Source organism: Gallinula chloropus (genome assembly GCF_964237585.1).
Source record: "Gallinula chloropus genome assembly, chromosome: 3".
Lineage (NCBI taxonomy): Eukaryota > Metazoa > Chordata > Aves > Gruiformes > Rallidae > Gallinula > Gallinula chloropus.
The window spans coordinates 106,272,902-106,294,593 of NC_140087.1; the positions used below are offsets into that span (position 1 = coordinate 106,272,902).

The following is a 21,692-nucleotide window of genomic DNA, read 5'->3' on the forward strand; positions in this document are numbered from 1 at the left end:
CATTAAAAATTAAACTTTACAGGAAAGTGTCAACTGTCAATCCTACTCTCTATTTATCTAACATTTTTAGTAAAAAGCACAGAGAAACTTAAATAATCCTCATGTGCAGTTTGCAGACAGCAATATATTCCAACATCAACATTTCATCATTTCATGTATTTCTTGCTGTTTGTATTATAAAATAGGACACATAGATGTATGCACCCACTCCTTATCACTGGAAAACAAGTTGCTACTTACAGCTCCTTCTTGATCAACATCAGCTCCCATCTGCAGCAAGTATTTCACGCACTCCAAATGACCTTTCCTTGCTGCCCAAACCAGGGGAGTGGTTCCATACTACAAAAAAATATTATAACATTTTATCATATTGCTCTCTGTATTTAGTATCCCCTATTGTCTAGATCTTTATTGCTTTAGTTTTACAATGATATAATTGAGCCTGGTGGGTTAACACAACATTTGAAAAGCCATTTTAACCTTTTGTTTGTAGATGAAAGCTGTAAGAATTATTTTGCTATGCAGCCTAGGATAGCAAGGTTTCCAATAACTCAAAACCAGAAATATGCTCCACTGAAATAAGTGTTCACAGCCATCTTTAGTGTATCATGGAAAAACCTCTTGCAACTATAACAACTTAATTCTAGCACGCAAAATATAATCTTATAGGCAAAATATAACTGGAGGTGTTTTTTTCCCCAATCAGGCTCAATTTTTTTAAAAATAAAAACTTTTAAAAGTAATGTAGCATGCATTACAATCCAGTACTACAAGTATATAACTTACTTTGTCAGAGCAGTTCACTTTAGCTCCATACTGCAGTAAGAGATGCACTATATCCGAGTGGCCCCGGCCTGCTGCCCAAATAATTGGATAAACACTGTATTGCTTAAAATTAAAAAAGAAATATGAATGAAGTCAGTCTTGGTTATTTTCATGAACAATACTTATCATAATGCTCCCAGAGATGATAAGCAGAGAGAAGGAAGAAATACAGAAATAAATCTAACTATGTGTCAATAACTGTCACCTAGCACACTGTCTAGATGATGTCTAGGAAAATGTCTACCATTTTGAATAAATTTTGTTTTTTAACTCCTTAAGGTTTAAAACTTCATATCCTCATCTCAACACACACATCTGTAAAGTTAGAGAAAAAACAACAGACAGCTAAGCAATATCCCCAAGTAATCAGGGCTGCATCTCAGTCAGGCCATGCATGCAAATCAGATGAAATGTACAGTCAGAAAGGTAAGTCACTTGTGTTCTTCTGGGATTGCTCCCTGCTGCTTCAAACACCACAGACTGGACAGTACAAACAAACTGCTCAGTCAAGTCTCAACATGCTTATACTTTTATAGAAAGTGCTTATAAAATCAAATAAACCTCAGTATCTTATTTACCAGTTCTCTCTCACATGTATAGTACATATATTAAATCCAGTTCATTTGGTAACTACTACAAAACAATTAAAACAAATTATTGCTTCCAAACTGCACGCATTATTTACTCCATTAACTTACACAGGCACAGAAAAATGACAACTGTTATACCAGTAGCATTAGATATGCTAATTATCTTTTCTTTTATTTTCTCTCCAGCTAATTTTAATCTTATTAAGAGCTACATGTTCAACTGCTTTAACTAAAAAACAAACCCAAAACAATTAAAACCACTGGCTATCATACAGATTGTTAAAGCAATTCCTTTATTAACAAAGGACAGTGATTAATATTGTATTGTAAAAAATGCAAAATGTTTAATAGACATTAGTGTATAATTCAGGACTTAAACCACTCCTACTCCCACATGTTTTAAGACTAAAACTTACCATTCCTGTGATGTTTGGATTTGCTCCTTTCTCAAGCAGTAGTTTAGCTACTTCGGTTCGGCCTTTGTATGATGCCCACATCAGGGCAGTCCACCCTCCCTGGCAAGCACAATTTAAAACAAAACAGAACAAAACAAATCCTCTTTAGAAACCTAACAGCGAGTTTAGTTTTGTATTTGTCCTAGGACTGTTTGACAAGTCCACAACATAACAAAGACAAATCACACAACCTTGTAACTATATTTATCTAATAAACATGTGTGAAAACAATTTCCTGCTAAAAGCAAAGCTAGGGAAAGTATTTGCCCCCAAAAATTCATGAATTTGCAATAAACACAGAGCTCAGACTTCAAGTGCATCATTGGACAAGCAATCAAAAAAAGAAAACACTATCTTAGAACAAGTCTAGAATCCAAATCAGTTAAACTTAAGGGTTTATGTTTTATTTCTGTAACAGACACCTGGCCTTCATAAAGTAACTATGTAATAAATTGCTGCTTCAAGAAAATTCAGGGAATCCTTTGTCCTCTTAAGGGATCACTAAGAGCAATTAACTTAACCCCCCATCAGTGCATTTAGTTTGTAAACTAGCAGACAACGAGCTTTCACATTCTAGGGCAATCAAGGGGGTAGGTAACCAAAATTAATTTTAAACTAAGAGCTTGCTTCCGGTAATTAAAAGCACAATTTTTGTATGTACCTTTACAATACACTTCAAGGGATATAAGAGATCCTTCTCAGATTGGCACAGGCCCAGATTTCAGTCCCTGGCCACGTGGATGTGCTCATCATTATACTGTTACAAAAAGGCTGCATCAGTAGGACATGGCAAGATGCCTCAGCCTTCAGAATTGGACTTTGATTAAAGGAAGCACTTCAACTCTCCCCTCTGGTTTTCCATAGTCTAACTTAAGCAGAATAAAATCAGTCCTCGCGGGTACCTAATTCTCTCTTCAGCCAATGGAGAGAAGCCTGTAGCTCTTCAGAGACATCTAACCTTCGCTTAGTGGATAAGGGAAAGGCGGTGGGTGCAGCATGCTTGGATCTCAGCAAAGCCTTTGACACTGTTTCTGACCCTATTCTACTTGAGAAACTGGTTGCCACTGGCCCAGACAGGCGCAGCCTCTGCTAGGTAAAAAAATTGGCTGGATGGCCAAAGAGTGGTGGTTAATGGAGCTAAATCCAGCTGGAGGCTGGTCACAAGTGGTGTTCCCCAAGGCTCAGTCCTGGTTCCAGTTCTGTTCAGTATCTTTATCAGTGACCTGGATGAAAGGATCAAACGTTCCTTTAGTAAGTTTTCACTTAACTGGGAAGAAATGTCAATCTGCTTGAGGGTAGGGAGGATCTTCAAAGGGATCTGGACAGGCTGGATCCATGGGCTGACACCAATGGGATGAGGTTCAGCGAGGCCAAGTGATTGGGAAGTGATTGTGCCCCTGTACTCGGCATTGGTGAGGCCATACCTTGAATGTAATTCAAGGACATTGAGGTCCTGGAGTGTGTCCACAGAAGGGCAACCAGGCTGGTGAAGGTGCTGGAGTGCCAGCCTTATGAGGAACGGCTGAGGGAGCTGGGAATGTTTAGCCTGGAGAATAGGAGGCTAAGGGGAGACCTTATCACCGCCTATAACTTCCTGAAAGGAGGCTGTAGAGAGATGGGTGTTGGTCTCTCTGCCAGGTGACAAGTGATAGGATGAGGGAATGGCCTCAAGCTGTGCCAGGGCAGGTTCAGATCAGACATTAGGAAAAAGTTCTTCACCAAGAGTGTTATCGGGCACTGGAACAGGCTGCCCAGGGCGGTGGCTGAGTCACCATCCCTGCATGTATTTAAAAGATGGGTAGATGAGGTGTTCAGGGACATCGTTTAGTAGAGGATGGGTATGGTTGGACTCAATCTCAAAGGTCTTTTCCAATCTAGTGATTCTGTGGTTCTGTTCAAGCAAGACGAAGAAAAATTCTAGGATACTGAGAACAAGGACTGCTATGTGAACAATCATAGCTGTACAGAGAAAAAGTGAAGATGGACAGGTATCTTCTGGGAAAACAGAACATTTCTTTTACCAGAATACATTAAAAACAAACAAACAAACAAAAGAAAAACACCAAAACCCACCACCACCAGAAAAAAAAACACTAACTTCCCCTCCCACAAAAAAATCACCCTCACAAATCAAACTGTTCATCAATTCAACTTTGTTCCAAAGCAAATTTAGAGGAATAAAGCAAGCCTATGAAACAAGTTGCCTGTATTAACAGTAAAGCAAATATTTTACAGCTGTATTTAAATATGTATTATTTTCCATTTTAACAACATTTAGTATATAATTTAAGAATTTTAAAAGCCATTGATTTTACAGACCCAAAAATTTCCAACACCTAATAGACAATACATACCAAATCCCGATGCTCCAAACTGACATTATAATTGAGTAGCTCTGCTACAATAGCTGCGTGTCCTTCTTTAGCTGCTGAAATAAGAGCTGTCCAGTTATCCTAGAAGAAAATATTTTACAGCCATATTCAATATTTCAACACAATTACCTTGTTTTTCAAGCATTTAGCCCACAACACAATGACCAAAACTCCTTTAAAAAAAAAAGCTATCCTTTAAAAAAGAAAAATACATTCACAGACTACAAGTTCTACATGCGAAAATACAGACCATGAGCTACTCCAATTATCTCCCCTCTAATTATCTCCTCTCCTCCCCAATATCCATCACACTCTGCTCCTTAGTTCACTGCAGGTTAACTGACTAAAAATTTTATTGAGGAAACACAACCTACAAAGTTTTAGAGAGTGAGAACTCTCAGAACTGCTGCATAGGGATAAATGGCAACCAAGACCACAGAATACAGATCTAGCAAGGGGCTGGTATACAGGAGAATTAGGACTTCAGCTTTTCAGATTTGTGATCATTTCAGGAGGCATTTCCCCTTGCATTACATTTATCTTCCATCCACTGCTCAAACCACGTATAGGTATGGACTAGTGTTTTATGTGCTATACACATATAAATATAGCGGCAGTTCATATGGTAACTGTTCTTCCTATACACACAGAAACCATTACATTTATAGCAGATGTAATAAAATGTCTAGAAATAGAGGTATTTTTCTTTTATTTTTCCCTCACAGCAGGTTTTATACCAGACCTTTCCTGGATGTTTACACTGCTGCAATTAAACTAACTGCAGAAAAAAAACCTCCACAAGCAACACCCTTTTCCTGTTTATCCCACTTCACTGGAATACAAAGGCCTTTCAAAACTGTTCAACACCACTTCTGTCCTATCCATCATTCCAGGGCATTTTTGACCTAGACTAAACCTGCTTTGCAAAGGCAGAAAGACAATTCATAAATCTGGAAACCCTACTCTATCATTGTTCAGGCTTTCACGTGATATAATCCTTTAACCTAAATGCCCTCTAAGTATTTATTGGAAAACACCAAAATCAAGGAACAAAAAAAAATTAATTCTGACATACCACAACATCACTTGGACCCCTCTTTGATGCTGTATTTCTTTATTCTATCTTTTTATAAAAGTCAAATATTACCAATCCTAAGTCCCCAGAAGAAACAGCAGCAGCATTTGGCACAGACCCTCACACATTTCAAACCATCTTAAATATCCCTATTCTTTACAAGGAATCAAATCAGGAAAATACACAGCCAAGCAATTTTGGATAAAATTTCTCTTGTATGTCATAATTTTCCACTTTTATTTTTCCCCTCTTTCCCTCATCATTCACCTAAATACCTTTTCTTTGCCTACCTCTTGATATTTCTTCTTCCTCTACTGTTAGTTACCATCATATAGAGCACTAATACTTACTGCATCTTCCAAGTTGCAATTAGCTCCCTTCTTGAGAAGCTCCTGGACAATTTCTAAATTGCCTTGCTCAGCAGCCAACATGAGTGGAGTCTGTCCATTCTGAAATTAAAACAACAGGAAAACTCATGCATTGGGAAGTGATACAAATGACACACAGACATCAACAATAAAAGGCTAAAAACTACAACAGAATGAGAAGTTGTTTCCACTGTTTCCGGTTTTTAATTGCCAGTGGGAAACAGTGAAGAGGACTGGTTTTCAAACCACATGGTAAACTTTAAAAATGGAAAATATGATATTAAACCCTGGCCCATAAAAAAAGATTAAAAAAAATGAATAAGAAACCAAACATGTTCATTTTAGATATTAAACATAGCTACCAAAAAAAGTTTACATCATTAAATATCTTTTCTTCTGAATTATTTGCCCACTGAGGACACCTCTAATACAGCCTGTTACATCCTTACATCTTCAAGTAACTGAAGTCACATTGTTTAGCTATAAACAAACCTAGCTGAGGAACCACAACGGCCAATAAAATATGCACACTGATTCAGAGCAACAGTAAGATCCCTGACAGAAGTCTTGGGAAAAACTGTCACGTCATACACCACGCTTCCATCTGATCAAATGCAGACACCGTTCCTGTCCTGTGCCACACAGGTTCTTAACAGGCAGCCTCATCTCAAGGGAGATGAAAGATGAGAGAGATGCTTTATTTGCCTTCAAAGCTGTTTCAAAAAAGTTTCCATCTGTCACCCTTCCCTCAGCCTGTTTCTGTGACAGCAGTTGTGAGATACAACCGCTCTACATGATGAAAAGTAAAACTTCCTAAAGTTGACGGTAAATTTGTTAATTTCAATAAAATAAACATTCCAGATATCTCTTCTGTCTTTTCTCTGTACCATAAAGACACCTTGAATTCTCTAGTCTATAAAGAATGCAAAACCTACACGTTCAGAGTCATATGCCAGAAATTTCCCTGAAAAGAGTGAAAATCAAAGCTAAATCAGAACATGGTAAGATTATTAATCTTCATTAGTAAAACAGTTAAAAGTGAAATTAATATAGATATCTCATGAGTTTTCTCTGCTCTTTATGTACAGCCAAAACCAACTAAATAAATGCACTGACTCTTTCAAAACCACTTTCATGTGCATCAGTTATTCCCTAATTAGCCTTCACAGAATCTTCCTGTGGCATTATGGATAACCAACAGTATTACTCATGACAGGATATAATGCAATATATTAACTGCAAGTTACAGAGAGAAATCATGCCCATGTCTAAGTTCATGGTGTTCACTCAAAATGATACCTTCCCTTTTAGATCCTAAAGTACATTTTGCATCAACAAGCAGTAGTATTTAGGAGTAGCCCTGAAAAACAAGTTAGAACTCTCAAAAAATCAAGAGGAAGGAAAATACTGCTTTCTGGAAGAGAACAACTCTCTTCAGGGAAGAGAGCAGTTATAACCTCTGCTCTTCAAGATGTGTCCTTTATACATAAGTTAGTATTTGGGAATACACATGCCAAGTGATTTGGGAAATCATTCCTGACCAATGTGACTATCTTCTGTGATGACATCACTGGCTCAGTGGATGAAGAGCTGAGACATTCCTTACCTCACCCATCCTACCACTGGACAAGTCACTGCAGCCAGGGAGGTCCTGGCACTAGCAAACCTTGGCTTGCCAGCAATCTTAGACTTACTCTGCTGGCATATTGCCTTTTTGATTTTACCCAAGAAAAAAGATGCCTCAGCAGTTCCAAAACTGGAAACAGAATTGCACTCAATGCCACTGAGTTCCAACAAAGAGCTAGCACTTAAACAAAACCTCTATCATCAATATGTATGAACAGTCCCCTGCCCTTCCATGCATTTAAAACCAATGCAAACCATACAGGTCTTCAGAAATTACCTTCTCCAATGCAGCATCTCAGAAGACTGAAAAAAAATCAAGTGTCAGGGAAATGATCTCTGCAAAAAAGGCAGTTACCAAAACCCAGAGTGCACTTAGTCCCATGAAGATGACAAGAATAATTTAGAAAAGATGAAGAAGGCATTGGCACTGTTGATAAAGTCAATGCAGATTATCTGCCTGATTTTTGCCATGTTGTTGAGAGGAATTACTAGCAGAGGGAACAGACTATTCCTCTTCTCAAACACATAGCATGCCAGGTTCACGTGCACGTTCTGAGAAGTAAGTTCTCCCATCTCAAATACCTTGGTATATGCACATACACAGCATGAAATAAAGATGCTGACAATAGAAACCAGATTAATACCAACAGTAAGGCTAAATTCTATACATTGTTTTCACATTTGTATGATTTTTTTGGTTTGAGTGATGTATCTCAAAAACATTCTTTCCATCTTATGCAGGTTTAAACAAATAATGCAACAGAATGTGCAGTTTACAAGAGTTATTAAAAAACCCAAAACCACACCCTCCCCAATTAAAAGAACCCAACGCCCCCCAAAACAAAAAAAAGTGTACGAATTGGAAAGTCAAGTCTTGCACACACTACGAGGTAAGTAAAAAAAACAGACTGTCAGATTCAATGGGTCCTGGTCAGCTCTCACAGTAACTGGTGCTCAGCTGAGAAGGTTTGATTTGGGACTAACACCATCAACACCCAGAACCACGACACAGAAAGTGCTCTCGGCAGGTTTACAGACTGCCCCAAGCTAGGGAGAACAGCTGATGCTCCAGAGGACAGGGATGCCATACAGAGAAGGTTCAACAGGCTGAAGAAAAGAGCTGACAACCTTCCTGTGGTTCAACAAAAGCAAACACAGAGACTGGAATGGACCGACCCCATGCAACAGTACAGGCTAGGGACTGCCTGCCTGGGGAGCCATGCAGCAGAAACAGGCATGGGGACCTGATGGACAAGAGGGCTGAGTTAGCAGTGCACCCCTGCATCAAAGGCAAAACAAATACTGGGCTGTATTAGCAAAAGCACAACTAGCCCCTCTGCTCAATGACTGGTGATGCTGAATCCAGATACAGTGCCCCATTTTGGGCTCACAATAGAGTCCCAACAACAGAGAGGTGGACAAAATGCAGAGCCCAGCAATGGGCCCACTTAGATGGGTATGAGACTAGAGCGTAGGACATGGAAGCAGAACCTATTCAGTGTGGAAAACAGAATAGTAAAGGGGGGCAAAGGGAATCAACATCAGCCCTAAACTACCTAAAAGCAAGGTAAGTCTTCAAAGAGAATGGCATATTCTTCTCAGAAATTCACAACAAAAAGACAAGAGTCAGCAGGAAAGGATATTTCAAAATGCAAGAAAACTGTTTTTAACCATGCCTTCATTTAAGCACTGAGGCATTGCCTAGAAAGGCTGCAGGTTCTCCATCCTCAAAGACTTTCAAACTTTGCTCGGGTAAGTCTCTGAGCAACCATAAAGCTAGCCCTGCAGTTAGGAGGAGATTGAATCCAATCAACTCCAGAGGTCCCTTATGCACTGATTTTTTTTCTCTGAACATGCTACATTAGTCAACGTGTTTCCAATTCTACAACACTGTTCACGAAATCAGAAATAAAACAGAAAATGATACAAGCTCTACATCCAGATGAAAGAGGAGCCCAGATGCTTACAAACCAGAAGCATCTACTATAAAAGGTGAAATAGATTAGTTATGTAAACTTATTCGCAAAATACACATAAATGTAACAGTGCATCAAGATTAACTGAATTTTAAACATTTTGCAAAAAGATGTAATCACCACCAACGAACATTTGCATGAATCAAACCTCTCAAGGAACTCCCAGGAAGCTTTAGTGCAGTACCATGAAGTCACAGCACATACGCTTAAATTGCTCGTGGTGATATGCTCAAATCAGACTAAACCAAATGACAAAGCAGCAGCTAATGACTATCCCAGAACGATCCACGATTCAAGTCCCTACTGTGTATCAAGACTTCTGTGTAATCCTAGTACAGTCGTTTAATCCTCCTGACTACATCCAGACTGACCTTGTGGATACATATCTGTTCACTCTGATGAACATCTGCTCAGAGTAAGTAACAAAATATGCGCTAATTTGGATCCTACAACAAAGTTTCTCTTGCCTGGAAACTAGGACATTGGGAAAGAGTTACCATCCCAAGTTTCACCCCAAAACAGACAGGATGAGAACGCACACCCAGTTGGATCTGTGAACTAAGAAACAATTCCTAGCTGCAGAAACACAGATATAACCTCCACCCACAAAGTAAGAATGAAGCCCCATTTGCCAACTTAGAAGAAGACCTGGAAAACAAATACAATGAAAAACACTGAATACTGTGTTTAGTCTGTGCAAAGGTAAACATGAAAAACACTGAATACTGTGTTTAGTCTGTGCAAAGGTAAACAATCAGTAAGTAAAACAAACCAGAAATCCATATGTGAAATAACCAGTGTGATCTCACTGATTATTACTTCTGTAACTAATAAGCTGCAATATGAAACTGACCTTTCTAAAAGTAGTCTTACCTCATTTCTCTCATCTACATCCCTGCATTTCTCAAGAAGGGCTTTCAGAGCAGGAACATTTCCTTCTTCTACGTAGGTCAAAAGACTCTGACTCACCAGACTTGCCATCTTCACGCAGTATTTAAAATGTTTCTTTGAGAAAGCTTATCTGTTTCAGAAAAAAAAAAACCAAAACCAAACCTTAAGTAAAAACTGTAAGAATTAACTTTAACATTAGAAAGCATGACTCTTACGTGGCAATAAATTATTGTCTGGGTACTAATACCTGCCTTCTCCTCAACAAAACGCTGTGGTGACGTGCACTGAAATACACTACATTTCCATGAAAAGTCAATTATTTAATTTTTCTAGTTCTTAGAATACTACTGATATTATTCTAATTTTTAGGCATTGTCTAAATATTTCTTTTAAATGGAATGCATAATAGTCTTTCATTTGCATACTTTGTCTGCATACATAACATTATGGGAATACCTGTACAGGTTACATATATATACACACACTTTATGTATACTCGTTATTTACAACATAAACCCCTTCTCCTCTATGCACATAATCAGAACACTGAGACTATTTAGCACTACAAAATACAGTCATAATATCTAAATTGCAGCCATATGGAACTTTGACAAACACCATTTAATAAATCAGCCATCACCAAACTTATCCAGACATGACTGTGATGACACATTGTTAACCCACTAGTCAAATTTAACATAGCTTCTGTTGTCTGATTACATGTTTTAACCTCTAACATGCAAGCATTATTATGACTTTCTAAGAAGCTGTGGGCTAGCAAGTTCTGAAAAACAACAGTATCATAGCAGCAACTGTATATGTGCATGGCTCCAGATGCTGAATTGTTCATTGCATCTTAAGTAAGCTTTGCTGGGAGCAGAAAAAGTTGTGGGGCTAAACAACGGATGGCACCCACCCCCACTGCTCTTCCCCTCACCAGCAGATGACAGGACTGCTCTCTTCCCAGATTTTCTTGCATGGCAGCAGTGTAACGGCAGAGGAGAAGCTGCAGTTTAGCGTCAGCTAAATCCTACTGCATAGGCTATTCTCTACCAGGCAGAGACCAGAGTCCAGTGGCTTTCCCAGGCTCTAACATTTATTCTCACATAAAAGTAGCCAGTGAATTTTTCTACACTCCCAAGTGAAATGGAACAATAGTCAAAAAGAGACAAAAGGAAGCTGTCAGGAACATCAGTATGCTTAGCACAGAGAGGTTTGATTTAAATCTCTAAATCAATACTAACAATCTAGCTCTGCTTTAAAATTGCTTGCACAGACTGTAGCACTATCACACTACTCTTTCCCCTTTAGCAAGTTAAGTATATATGGACAAACATGCTGTTGTCAGGATATATTAGACAGCCTGGGTACATTAGAAGAACTTCAGGCACACATGAACATCTAATGGCAAAGGAAACCACAAGCTACATGTATTTTAGGTATGTGAACAGAAGAACACAAGGGGGAGAAGAGAGGAGAAGGAGGCACTGTGACTCCCACTGTTAAACTTGGGCTTAATATCCATGTTGCAACGTAAAGGACAAAATCCAAAGCGGATTTAAGCATCTGAACTCTTCATACTCCAAGGTCCACATACCATATGCATAAATAGTAAAATCCAATCATATCATTCGGATATGATTTAAAATCCAAACCTAAAATCTGTTAAAAAAAAAGATTGGACATATGAAGCCCAGCGACAGTTTTACCATGGACTGCACATGGGACCAGCCTCTCCCACAAGACAGTTACAAAGAACACAAAAGGTTTATCACGTTTACCAAACAGTTAAAGTACCATCATACAAAGGGGGTGAGCAGTACAACAGTGGTGTCATGCCACTGTCTATTTTTTTCAGTAGGAAGAAGAGCTAATTCAGAGGTTGCAAGTTCAAAAAAAACCCACCCCTAAACCACATAAAAAATTAAAGGCTGAAAAGAAGCAGTGACTATAGCCACTCAAGTGCCCACATGTAGGCTCCTACTGCTATTTCAGATACAAAAATACCAAAAAAATTCAGAATCTTGCCTGGCATCCAGCTGCCAGAACAGCACACCTCCCTTACAGCCTGCACCCGTGTCTTTCAGCCCCATGCAGGTGTCTTGAATATCCACAGGCACCCAAACTGACATGAGATGTTCACATGTGGGTACTAGAATTCCTCCCATCGGCTTGTACATAAGCCAACAGAAGTTAATGAAAGCTGGCTTGCTGTCAGCTCCACTGCCACTACTGACATTTTCTGACTTCTCCAAGCAGTGTCCCAGCTTCTCTCCTGCAGCTGTACCTTTACAGCCCCACGCTATTATCCGTAACAAATTGAAAACTGTATTAAAAACCATCAGCAACACATCTACAATGCCTCACCAAGTGAATTATACCCTGCAACTGCTATAAAAATTTCACCAATTAATTCTTAGCTGGTGTGAAAAGGAAAAATATTCAGCACTGCTTCCTCCTCAAAGTACGATTCCTCCCTTGATGTTCCCCACTGCCGTATTTCGCAAAGGCAGCCCTGCTGCTCTGCAGATAAACATCCCGCTTCAGAAATCATTACTCGAGCTCCCAGTTATCGAGACAGTGCAGCTTCTGCCTCAATGTAGACCTGATCCTTAGAGGCAACTTAAACCTTTGACTAACAGCAAAATACCCGATGCTAAAGATTCCATCTAGAGCTGCACTTGCAACTCCGTGTTAATGTTACTTTTTAAAAATAATAAAAGCTTTGCAGGGGTGAAACACTGTGTCACCTATGCTTCATTGTCACACAATCTCCATCTGCTCCTTAGAATTAATAATAGTCTATTTTATAAAAGTACAAAATAAAATACAGTAATTATGAATTTTATACCCTCGTGCTTTCATTTGCCACTTTTCAGACAAGCTTCTTAGAGCATCCAAAAGATTAAAATCATGGGAGGGCCTTAGGGAAGCACTGTTTAGGGAGTCACTAACAGAAATTTCCACTTAAAATGCAACCTGAGTTCACCACCTTAATCTATGTGCTAGTATTCTTCTCATCCTTCAATAAACCCAGCAAAATAAAGAAAAAATACACCTTCCCCCATATCTTGCCCCCTCACCAACAAATATATGTAAAAAAGAACGATGTTAAGGTTTTGAGAAGTTTTGGCTTTCTCCTCCCCCTCTCCAAGAACAACAAACATGCCTGAAAGCAGGCTGAAGTTCATTCACGGTGTTTTTGCTCATGCTGGCAACTCAATATAAATAGAGCACAGTTGCAGTGCACCTGTTTATTAAATAAGATTTATGTTATTACACTATGAAGATTACAGACTCAAAAGTCCATAGGGGTGCTGGACACTACATGGTGATTCCTTTCAATGCTGAAGACCTCTATTGTTAAGTGCTTTGAACCAAGACCCTGAGGTTCAGTCTCTAGCTAGCTAAGTAACCCAATGCTAAGTAACCCAATTCTAGCCCCTCAATTGAAAAAACTCCTGAAAAATATATTCATACACTTCTCAAAACAAGCAACAAAAAACCCCCAACAAAATAAAGGTTATCCTGTGCCCAATTTCATAACTCATGAAGGAAAAAATAGTACCACTCAAGAACATCCAATACATATCAGGACATGCAGTCCTTACACATTAAATTAACAGTATTTTATTTCTTCTGTTACACAGCAGAAGTATTTTCACAGTCTGCAGCAAAACTTTAAACTAAAACCAGGGGTCCATTTGGATTTTTCATTCACAATCCAAGCTTCCAAGCTTGGAAATCTCACAGTGCCCTCAGGTAGCAAATCCTGGCATTCTCGAAGACTAATGCCACACCAAGAACTATGACAAAGTGTGTCAAGAGCACAAATGCTCAGGTAAAGGTGATGTTTGCAGAGGAATTAACCCCTGTCTGTACGGTGCTGGCATCCTGAGCTGAAGCACACGTTATCACTGTTTTGCAAAGACTGCAAAAATTTGCTGATTCACAAAAATTCAGGTTCTCTTAGTTGCACCAATACTGACTGCAGAGGTCCCGAGAACTCAAACCTGCAGGGATTTGACATACTCTCAGTGTCTAACTACATAATAAAGTATTCATACACACTACATTTTCCAAATATCATCATCAGTTTCACAGCTTTCCCCTATATTTTTCTTTTATTGTCAGCTGCATTTACAAATAAACATCAAAACTGGCCAGCAAACACCAGTGTTATGAAGACTTCTTTTCTTGCTTTGTTCTCATTCAGTGGGCAAAAATGGCAGTGACTTACATAAAATTACTTACATATGATGAAAAAACCTGTTGTCTTCTTCCTACAAAAGAAATCGTTGCCTCTCTTTCTACAAAAGCTACCTTCCCAACACACAGCACTGTGGCAGATCTTTCAGTTCACTGTAAAAGGAAATAATTACAGCGCTGCTGAAACCTAGGCACGTACAAATCAGATACACACGCAGTATTTTGCCCTTAAGAACTAGAAATGTCATTCTTCCAAATAAGAATATAAATTTAAAAACCTGGTTTACAGAAGAACTGTGCATATAAAATTTATTATAAATGACTAACCTAAGTCGGTTTCATATTCTCACACATTATGCTTTACAAGGGCATAAAAAAGAGAAAAACAAGTTGGAACATCACCTTCATTCGTGCTGTAATCTTGCTAGTACAAGCATTACCCATCCTTTATGACACCATACTGTAATTGCTTGCTAAATAAACATACTTCATAAACATTAAGAGTTCACAAGTCAAGGATCACATAAAGATGTAAATATTTTTAATTGTCCTTTCTATGGGGACTAAGTCAACCAGGATTCCGTTTAAAGAACAATTTTTCAAAATACTTTAAATGAGTGTCTGAAATATTACTTTCTGGTATTCAGAATTGGAGAGAAATAATAAATCTGTGTTTCCATAAGTAAGCTATGCATCATCTTCAATGCCTCAAGTTCCATCATGACTAACGACCTCATGCTGATTTTCAGCTTTTCCTTATTTATCTGGGAACATTTATTCTACTTCTCTTCGTGTGATGGTTTAACCTTGGCTGGATGCCAGTTGTCCACCGAACCAAACACTTCCCTCTTCAGCTTCCCCACACTCCTGTCACCCAGATGAGAAACACATCAGGGGTTACCTTATGTTAAAGAAAAAATTGTATAACTATAAAAAGATTAAAAGACTGAAAAAGGTAACTAAAGATAGAGACAAAGACAACCTTAGTTTGAAGCCTGTAACAAATAAACCCAAAAAAAAGTTTGCAGAAGAGGAGGTCCCTATGGTTGTAACCATTATTAAGAGTGCACTGTAGGAAATACAGAAAACTGGATGTAGAAAATAATGACATGTCTACCTTAGCCACTCAAGGCAACCACCACCTGCAAATACTGCAGTGAAGGGATTGATTGGGTTTTCTTTACTAAAACAATCGAGACTGGAGGTTACACCCAAAACACTGGAAAAATGAAAACACGTATTTCAATAAAAAGTCACCACTGGCATCAGATATGCCCACATTCCATCTCTGTTAAAATGATCAGTTAAACAAAAGGTTTTGGTAAGTACCTGATAAGAGGATTTAAACCTTATCAGAGAATTACTCTACCTTTAAGACTGAACTTACCTATGGTTAATGAACAATAACATACTGCTAAACACATCTCAATTCCAGAAGAAAACTGAACAAAACACCATTTCAGGTTTCAATATTTCAAATAAAAGAAAGTGAAGAGAAATAAGTATTAATAGTTGTCAAAAAGTTATACCAACCAACACAAAATCTGTCAGAGCCTGTACAAAAGAAAGCCTACAACTTCATCTTATGCTATCCCACAAAGGCATGTATTTCTCTGGATCATAAGATCAAGGGTTAGCTAATCACAGCCACAAGGTTTGTGGCAAAAATCTAATTTCTGGAGTATGGAAAAAGTGAGTTGTGATGATTATGTTAAAAAGATTTAAAAATTAATGCTGCCATCTTTCAGAAGCTGTGGCTGCATGGGATTTCGAGTAGATTTTAATTTCTTTATAACTGACAGACTTTAAATAACCAGCATTGCAGAACAAAGAACAAGCGCCTATTCAACAAACAGGTGAATTTTCTTATGCATTTTGACCTGACAAAATCCTCCTTTTAATCCTTCCACTTCTTGTTATTTGAGAAGCGCTGGGATCAGACAATCACTCCCACGATGGGAATGCTTTTCCTGCTAAAAGTGTATTACAGTATTACTCCAGCATCAATCCTTCATCAGAAGTTACAGATGGGAAAGCGCTTTCCCCCGAGGAATTTTTACACGTATATGAGAGGTGGTAAAGCCCAGTCCATGAGGGGTTTTTGCTACTCAAACAGCTTCTTCAGTAGAGCCCAGTGACAGGCCCAGGGGCAACGGGCACAACCTGAAACACGGGAGGTGTGGTCCGAACGCCAGTAAACACCCTGTTGATGTGAGTGTGACCCGGTTCCGGCAGAGGCTGCCCCGCAAGGCTGCGGAGTCTCCGTTCCTAGCCAGAGATAACAAGCACTGTCTGGACACGGCCTGGGACACCCAGCTCTAGGTGACCCGGCTCGAGCCGGGGGCTGGGACCCGCGGAGGTGCTGCTGGACCTCAACCGCTCTGTGGTTCTTCACCTCAGAAATTAGATGCCAAATATCTCCTGAGGGGCCGAGCTCGTGTTTACCCTTCCGAGTAAACAACGGGGACGTAAACGGCAGGAGCGTCACCCGCACCGCGGGGAGCGGACCTGACAGCGACACCCGGCCGGCCCCGCGGCACCCCACGGGCCGTTTTCTCTCCTGCAAGACGCCCGCGCTGCCCATAAAAGAGAGCCGAGCCCTGCCCTGCCCTGCCCGCCCGTCGGCAGCACGGCGTTGCCGGAGCCCCAGGGGCTGGCCAGGGCGGAGTGGCCCAGGCTCTGCCGCAGCTCCCGGCTCCCCAACCTGGTCCCGAGCCGGAGGGCACCGGGCCCATGCGCCCTGCGTGACAGTCAATCCCCCCGTCCCAGCGCGACCCGTAAGGCCCCGTCACTGCGGGGGGACGCCGGGCGCGGCGGTGAGGAAAGGCCCCGCGGTACCCTTTGTTTGGCAGTCGTGAGAGCCCCCTCCCCCGCGCTCTTCCCCGCCGGCCCGCGCCGGCCCTGCCTTCCAATCGCCACTCACCTCACAGCCGGAGGGACTCGGCCCCTGCGGGCAGCTCCCCGGGACCAGCCAGAGACAGACAGCGAGGCAGCGGCCCCGAGCGCTCCTCACCTTCCCCCCGCAGCGGCGGCCATCTTGCCTCCCTCTGCCCTCACCCCTCAGCGGGCCGGTCACGTGTGCTGGAGCACCGCCCACCGCCGCGAGGGAGGGCGGCGACGGCACGGCGCCTGTCAGCGCGCGGCCCCGGGCGGGGCGGGCAGCACGCCGGGCCCGTTAACAGGCGGGTGTAAGCAGCTAATAACGGGGACCCAAAAAGCCCTGCCCGGGAGCCCCGGCGGCAGTGAGTCACGGCGCTCCACCGCCTCCCTGCACCCCGGCAGGAACAGGCGCTGACTGACTGACGAGGCTCGGGGAGAGCTGAGCCGGGCCCGGGCAGCCCCGAGACAGTGTCGGGAGTACGGAGATCGCCTCAGCACTGGCCCCGGGGTACTTTCTGGAGGGAGACAGAAGTTAACGATTGCCCCCCGATAGGAAAGGCAGCAGCGGCGTAGTTCCGAGCCTGCCGGCACAAGCTGCCGCTAGTAAACATGGGGAAAGGTAATTTAAAACCTCTCACCGCAGCCCCAGGCCGTGCTTGTGGTTGGACTCGGTGATCCTGAAGTGACTGTATGAGTGTGGTAACCAGCTCCCCTCAAACACACCCCCACCCCTCCCCGAGCAGCTGGAAGGGTATTCTTTGCCTTGAGAAAAGGTGACTGAGAGAGGATTTGATTAATGTTTATAAATATCTGATGTGTGGGAGACAGAGGGAAACGGCCAGCCTCTTTGCAGTGGTCTGCGGGGACAGGACAAGGGGCAATGGCCTCGGGGTTTGGAGTCTCCGTAGATATTCAGGACCCGTCTGGACACCTACCTGTGTGATATGTCCTAAAGAAACTGCTTTGGCAGCGGGGTTGGACTCGATGATCTCTAGAGGTCCCTTCCAACCCCTACAATTAATCTCTGTGTGATTTCTGACCATGGGCCAGGGGGGCTGGCCCGCCCACCCCTGGCTGCCAGCTTCCCAGGCCCTGCCACAGAGTTTACAACCACACTAAGGGCAATTCTTCAGTCTGCACTTCCTGGGATAATGCATCCAGTGACAGTCCACATCTTCTTTATTGAATTCACTTGGGCAACTTGATGAGAGATGCTCCTTAATGACTACAGTAATAACATCTTCCTGAGAGATCAGGAAACCCAGGATGGCAACAAAGAATGACAACAAACCAGCAAGGGAAAGGCATATCACCCCCACACTCCTGCTTATTTCAAAGTCACCAATTCTCAAGGGTCAAAGTATTGATTTAAAAATCTTTACAACACTGAGATCTTCCATCCCTTTTAACTAGCCATCACTGTTAGCTTCTTAAAGAAATATGTGACAGTGCTTCCTGTATATCTCAAACACGTTTAACCAGAAAGGGTGCTGCATGCCTTCTCTTACTAACTTGAGAAATCCTTCCCATCCAGATAAAACAAACTTCCTTACATGCACAAAAGGCATAATTTAAGGCAAAAAAGTATGCTATGAAAATCAAAAACTAAATGCACTTCCATCCTGCACCAAAACACGGACTCAGCTGAAAGACTGGGAGAAACTACAAGCATAAAGCACATTCTTCCTTACACAGTAGAACTGCAGTGTGAACAGATGGAGGACGAAGTAATCTCTGCAGCTACTGCCGAGCTGAAAAGCACTCACTCTGTGCTGTCTGAGTCTATACGGACTGCTACTCAAAGGTGAGTGGTCCTGATGTTTGCTGCATCCATACAGTTTTCGGTATGTAGGAGAAACTCCAGTCCAAGATTATGGGGATTTCAAATTATCTTAAAATATTACTGTTTTTCAGAGTTTATACCCAAATCCTTAGTCCAGTATCACAGCTCTCCGTCCATCAGTTTTTCTCACCCCACCCCTACAAATTTATGAGGCAGAGACAGTGGCTCTTTCCCTGCTGTGTACGAGGGAACTGTACACACACTGGGAGCATGAAGGCAGGGAAGGCAGTTTTCTGCATGGTTCTTCGCTTTCTTCCCCTTCTGCTACAGATCCATCTGGCCCCCAACATCCTTGTGCCATCTGATCTCAGCTAGGGAAAGGCAGGACATGGCCTTATGCTCTTCTAATTGTATCCTACTCTTAGATTAGGAAAAACAATTTTTCCACAAGTGATTAATTCAGACAATGAAACATGAACCCAACTGAAGGGTCAACACTAGGATCTGGTAAAGTTAGGATTTCACACAAAGCATTTCACTTCTCGCTGAATAATGTGTTTCATTGGTAAGGCATATGAATAATCTCTTAATAGTTGTCCCCAAAAACTTCTGTCATATCATTAATACAGTTTAAGTGACACTTAGTAGAAATTTTCCAGAGTCTGGAAAGTGTAGAAATGCTTGAATGGTGCTTTTAAAAAAGGTAATAAATGTTGATGTTTGCAAGCTGCTTCAGTACAGCAGCTCTACCAAACAGAAAAGTTTTCCCAAGCAATTTTCTTTTCCCTTTCCAGCTTTTCCATCTCCTACAGAATTTCACAGAATGGCCAAGGTTGAAAGGGACCTCTGGAGCTCCCTTCTTTGCACATTGTTGGCTCATGTTCAAGTTGGTGATAACCAGAACCTCCAAATCCTTCTCAGGCAAGCTGCTTTTCAGCTGGGTGGCCACCAGCACATACTGACACATGGGTTTCCCCCACCAGGTGCAGCACTTTGCAGTTCTCTATGTTGAGCTTCATGAGGCTCCCGTCCTCCTGTTTCTCCAGTCCACTGAAGTCCCTCTGGATAGCCTCCTGATCATCTAGCACATCAGCCACTCCTCCCAGCTTAGTGTCATCGCTATACTTGGTGAGGGTACACTGTGCCCCACCATCCAGACTATTAGTAAAGATGTTAAAGATTATCAGACCCAGTATTAACAACTCCTGAGCTATGCTGCTAGTTACTGGCCTCCAACTTGACCAACCCAAACATTCATCCAGTTCTCAACCCACCTGGCTGCCTGCTCATACAGCCCAGACTTCAACAGGTTCTCTGTGAGGATCTTAGAGGTTAGAGTGTCAAAAGCCTCGTGGAAGTCCAAGCAGACAATGTTCACTGTTTCCCCCTTGTCTACCAAGACAGGTATGTCATCACAGAAGTTTATCAAGTTGCTCAAGTATGAATTTCTTCGGGTGAATCCATGCTGACTTATTTCTAGTCACCTTCTTATCCTTGAAGAGCTTGGGAATTGTTTCCAGGGTTAGTTGATACTCAGTACTCCAGAATCAAGGATAAAATTTAGCAAGACTGACAAAAAAAAAAAAAAATCCCCAAAATAGATTAAGTGCATTTTTCAAATAATTCTCAACCCTTTTGTTTAGCCTCCCTCATAACAGATGTGGTATCTTTACATTTTTAAACTGAAAAGTTACTGTCACAGTAACCACCACGCTTGTTTCAGACACAGAATTGCCCACCTCTTTGAGACTCCAACATCTACTCAATGCAAGTTTAAAATTACTGCTGTGCTTTAATTACTAAGCTCATTATAGCAATTATAATCAGTAGAATAATACTTACATCTGTTCTTTTCTTCCTTCAGTTTCCTCAAGTTGCATGTGTCTGTCATCTGACAAAAGCATTAATGGGGAAGAGGCTGTTACGGGTAGAGTACGTGGTGAGACACGATACTTACTGTGTAACAACACAAACAGTAAAGTAGGCAACCGAGGGCAAACCAGAAGGATTTGACCCAAAGCCCAATATATTTCAGAGAGAAGGAAAACTGGCATGGAGTTCTTCCCCCACTAAATAAGATATTAAACATTGAGCAAGTAATTTAGGTATCCCATCACGAAGTCTCTGGGAAAACACTGCTTTAAGCATGTGTAATAAAATGTTTTGGTTTTCATCTCATGCATGATTTATTTAAATGGATTTCTTATGACAGCAGAATAACTAGAACAAAAGTGCAGAAAGTCCTTTTCTTGCTATAGTTTTTAATTAATTTGGAAATATAACGAATAACCCCACAAAGAAATAACTCTTGTTGCTATGTGCGAGCATCCTGGGAAGATCTGCAAGATGTGCTGGCAAACCCTGCTGAGGGTACAGGTCTCCAACTCTAATCCAGTAAGTAGGCTGAAGACATTTTCCCCTAGAACTACCTCTGTGTCTGTACCAAAACACTTGGCACGTTTGTTAGCAGGAAGTTACTCAGAAGGAATTAAGTTAGTTACAGGAGCAGAAAGTATCTGCTGGCTTTGGGATCAGGACTGTTAATCAGACCTCTTTCTGTGCAGTACCTTAAAAGAGCAGAGTTAAACATTTCTGTCAGAAGAATAGTCAGATTCACTAGCAAGTCTTCACATCTTAAAGTA

At 41.3% G+C, this 21,692-nt stretch overlaps 1 protein-coding gene across 1 annotated transcript in view; it reads right to left on the bottom strand.

The window, feature by feature from the left end:
* The window catches only part of KIDINS220 (kinase D interacting substrate 220), an 80,738-nt gene extending 63,337 nt beyond the window's left edge, over window positions 1-17,401 (bottom strand). The window contains exons 1-7 of the mRNA XM_084262507.1: window positions 17,311-17,401; window positions 10,161-10,308; window positions 5,668-5,766; window positions 4,225-4,323; window positions 1,832-1,930; window positions 787-888; window positions 241-339 (exon numbers count right to left, since the gene is read on the bottom strand). Of these exons, the coding sequence (XP_084118633.1) occupies window positions 241-339; window positions 787-888; window positions 1,832-1,930; window positions 4,225-4,323; window positions 5,668-5,766; window positions 10,161-10,268 (606 nt within the window). The 5' untranslated portion in view covers window positions 10,269-10,308; window positions 17,311-17,401. The remainder of the gene's footprint in view (window positions 1-240; window positions 340-786; window positions 889-1,831; window positions 1,931-4,224; window positions 4,324-5,667; window positions 5,767-10,160; window positions 10,309-17,310) is intronic.
* Window positions 17,402-21,692: the final 4,291 nt, after the last annotated feature.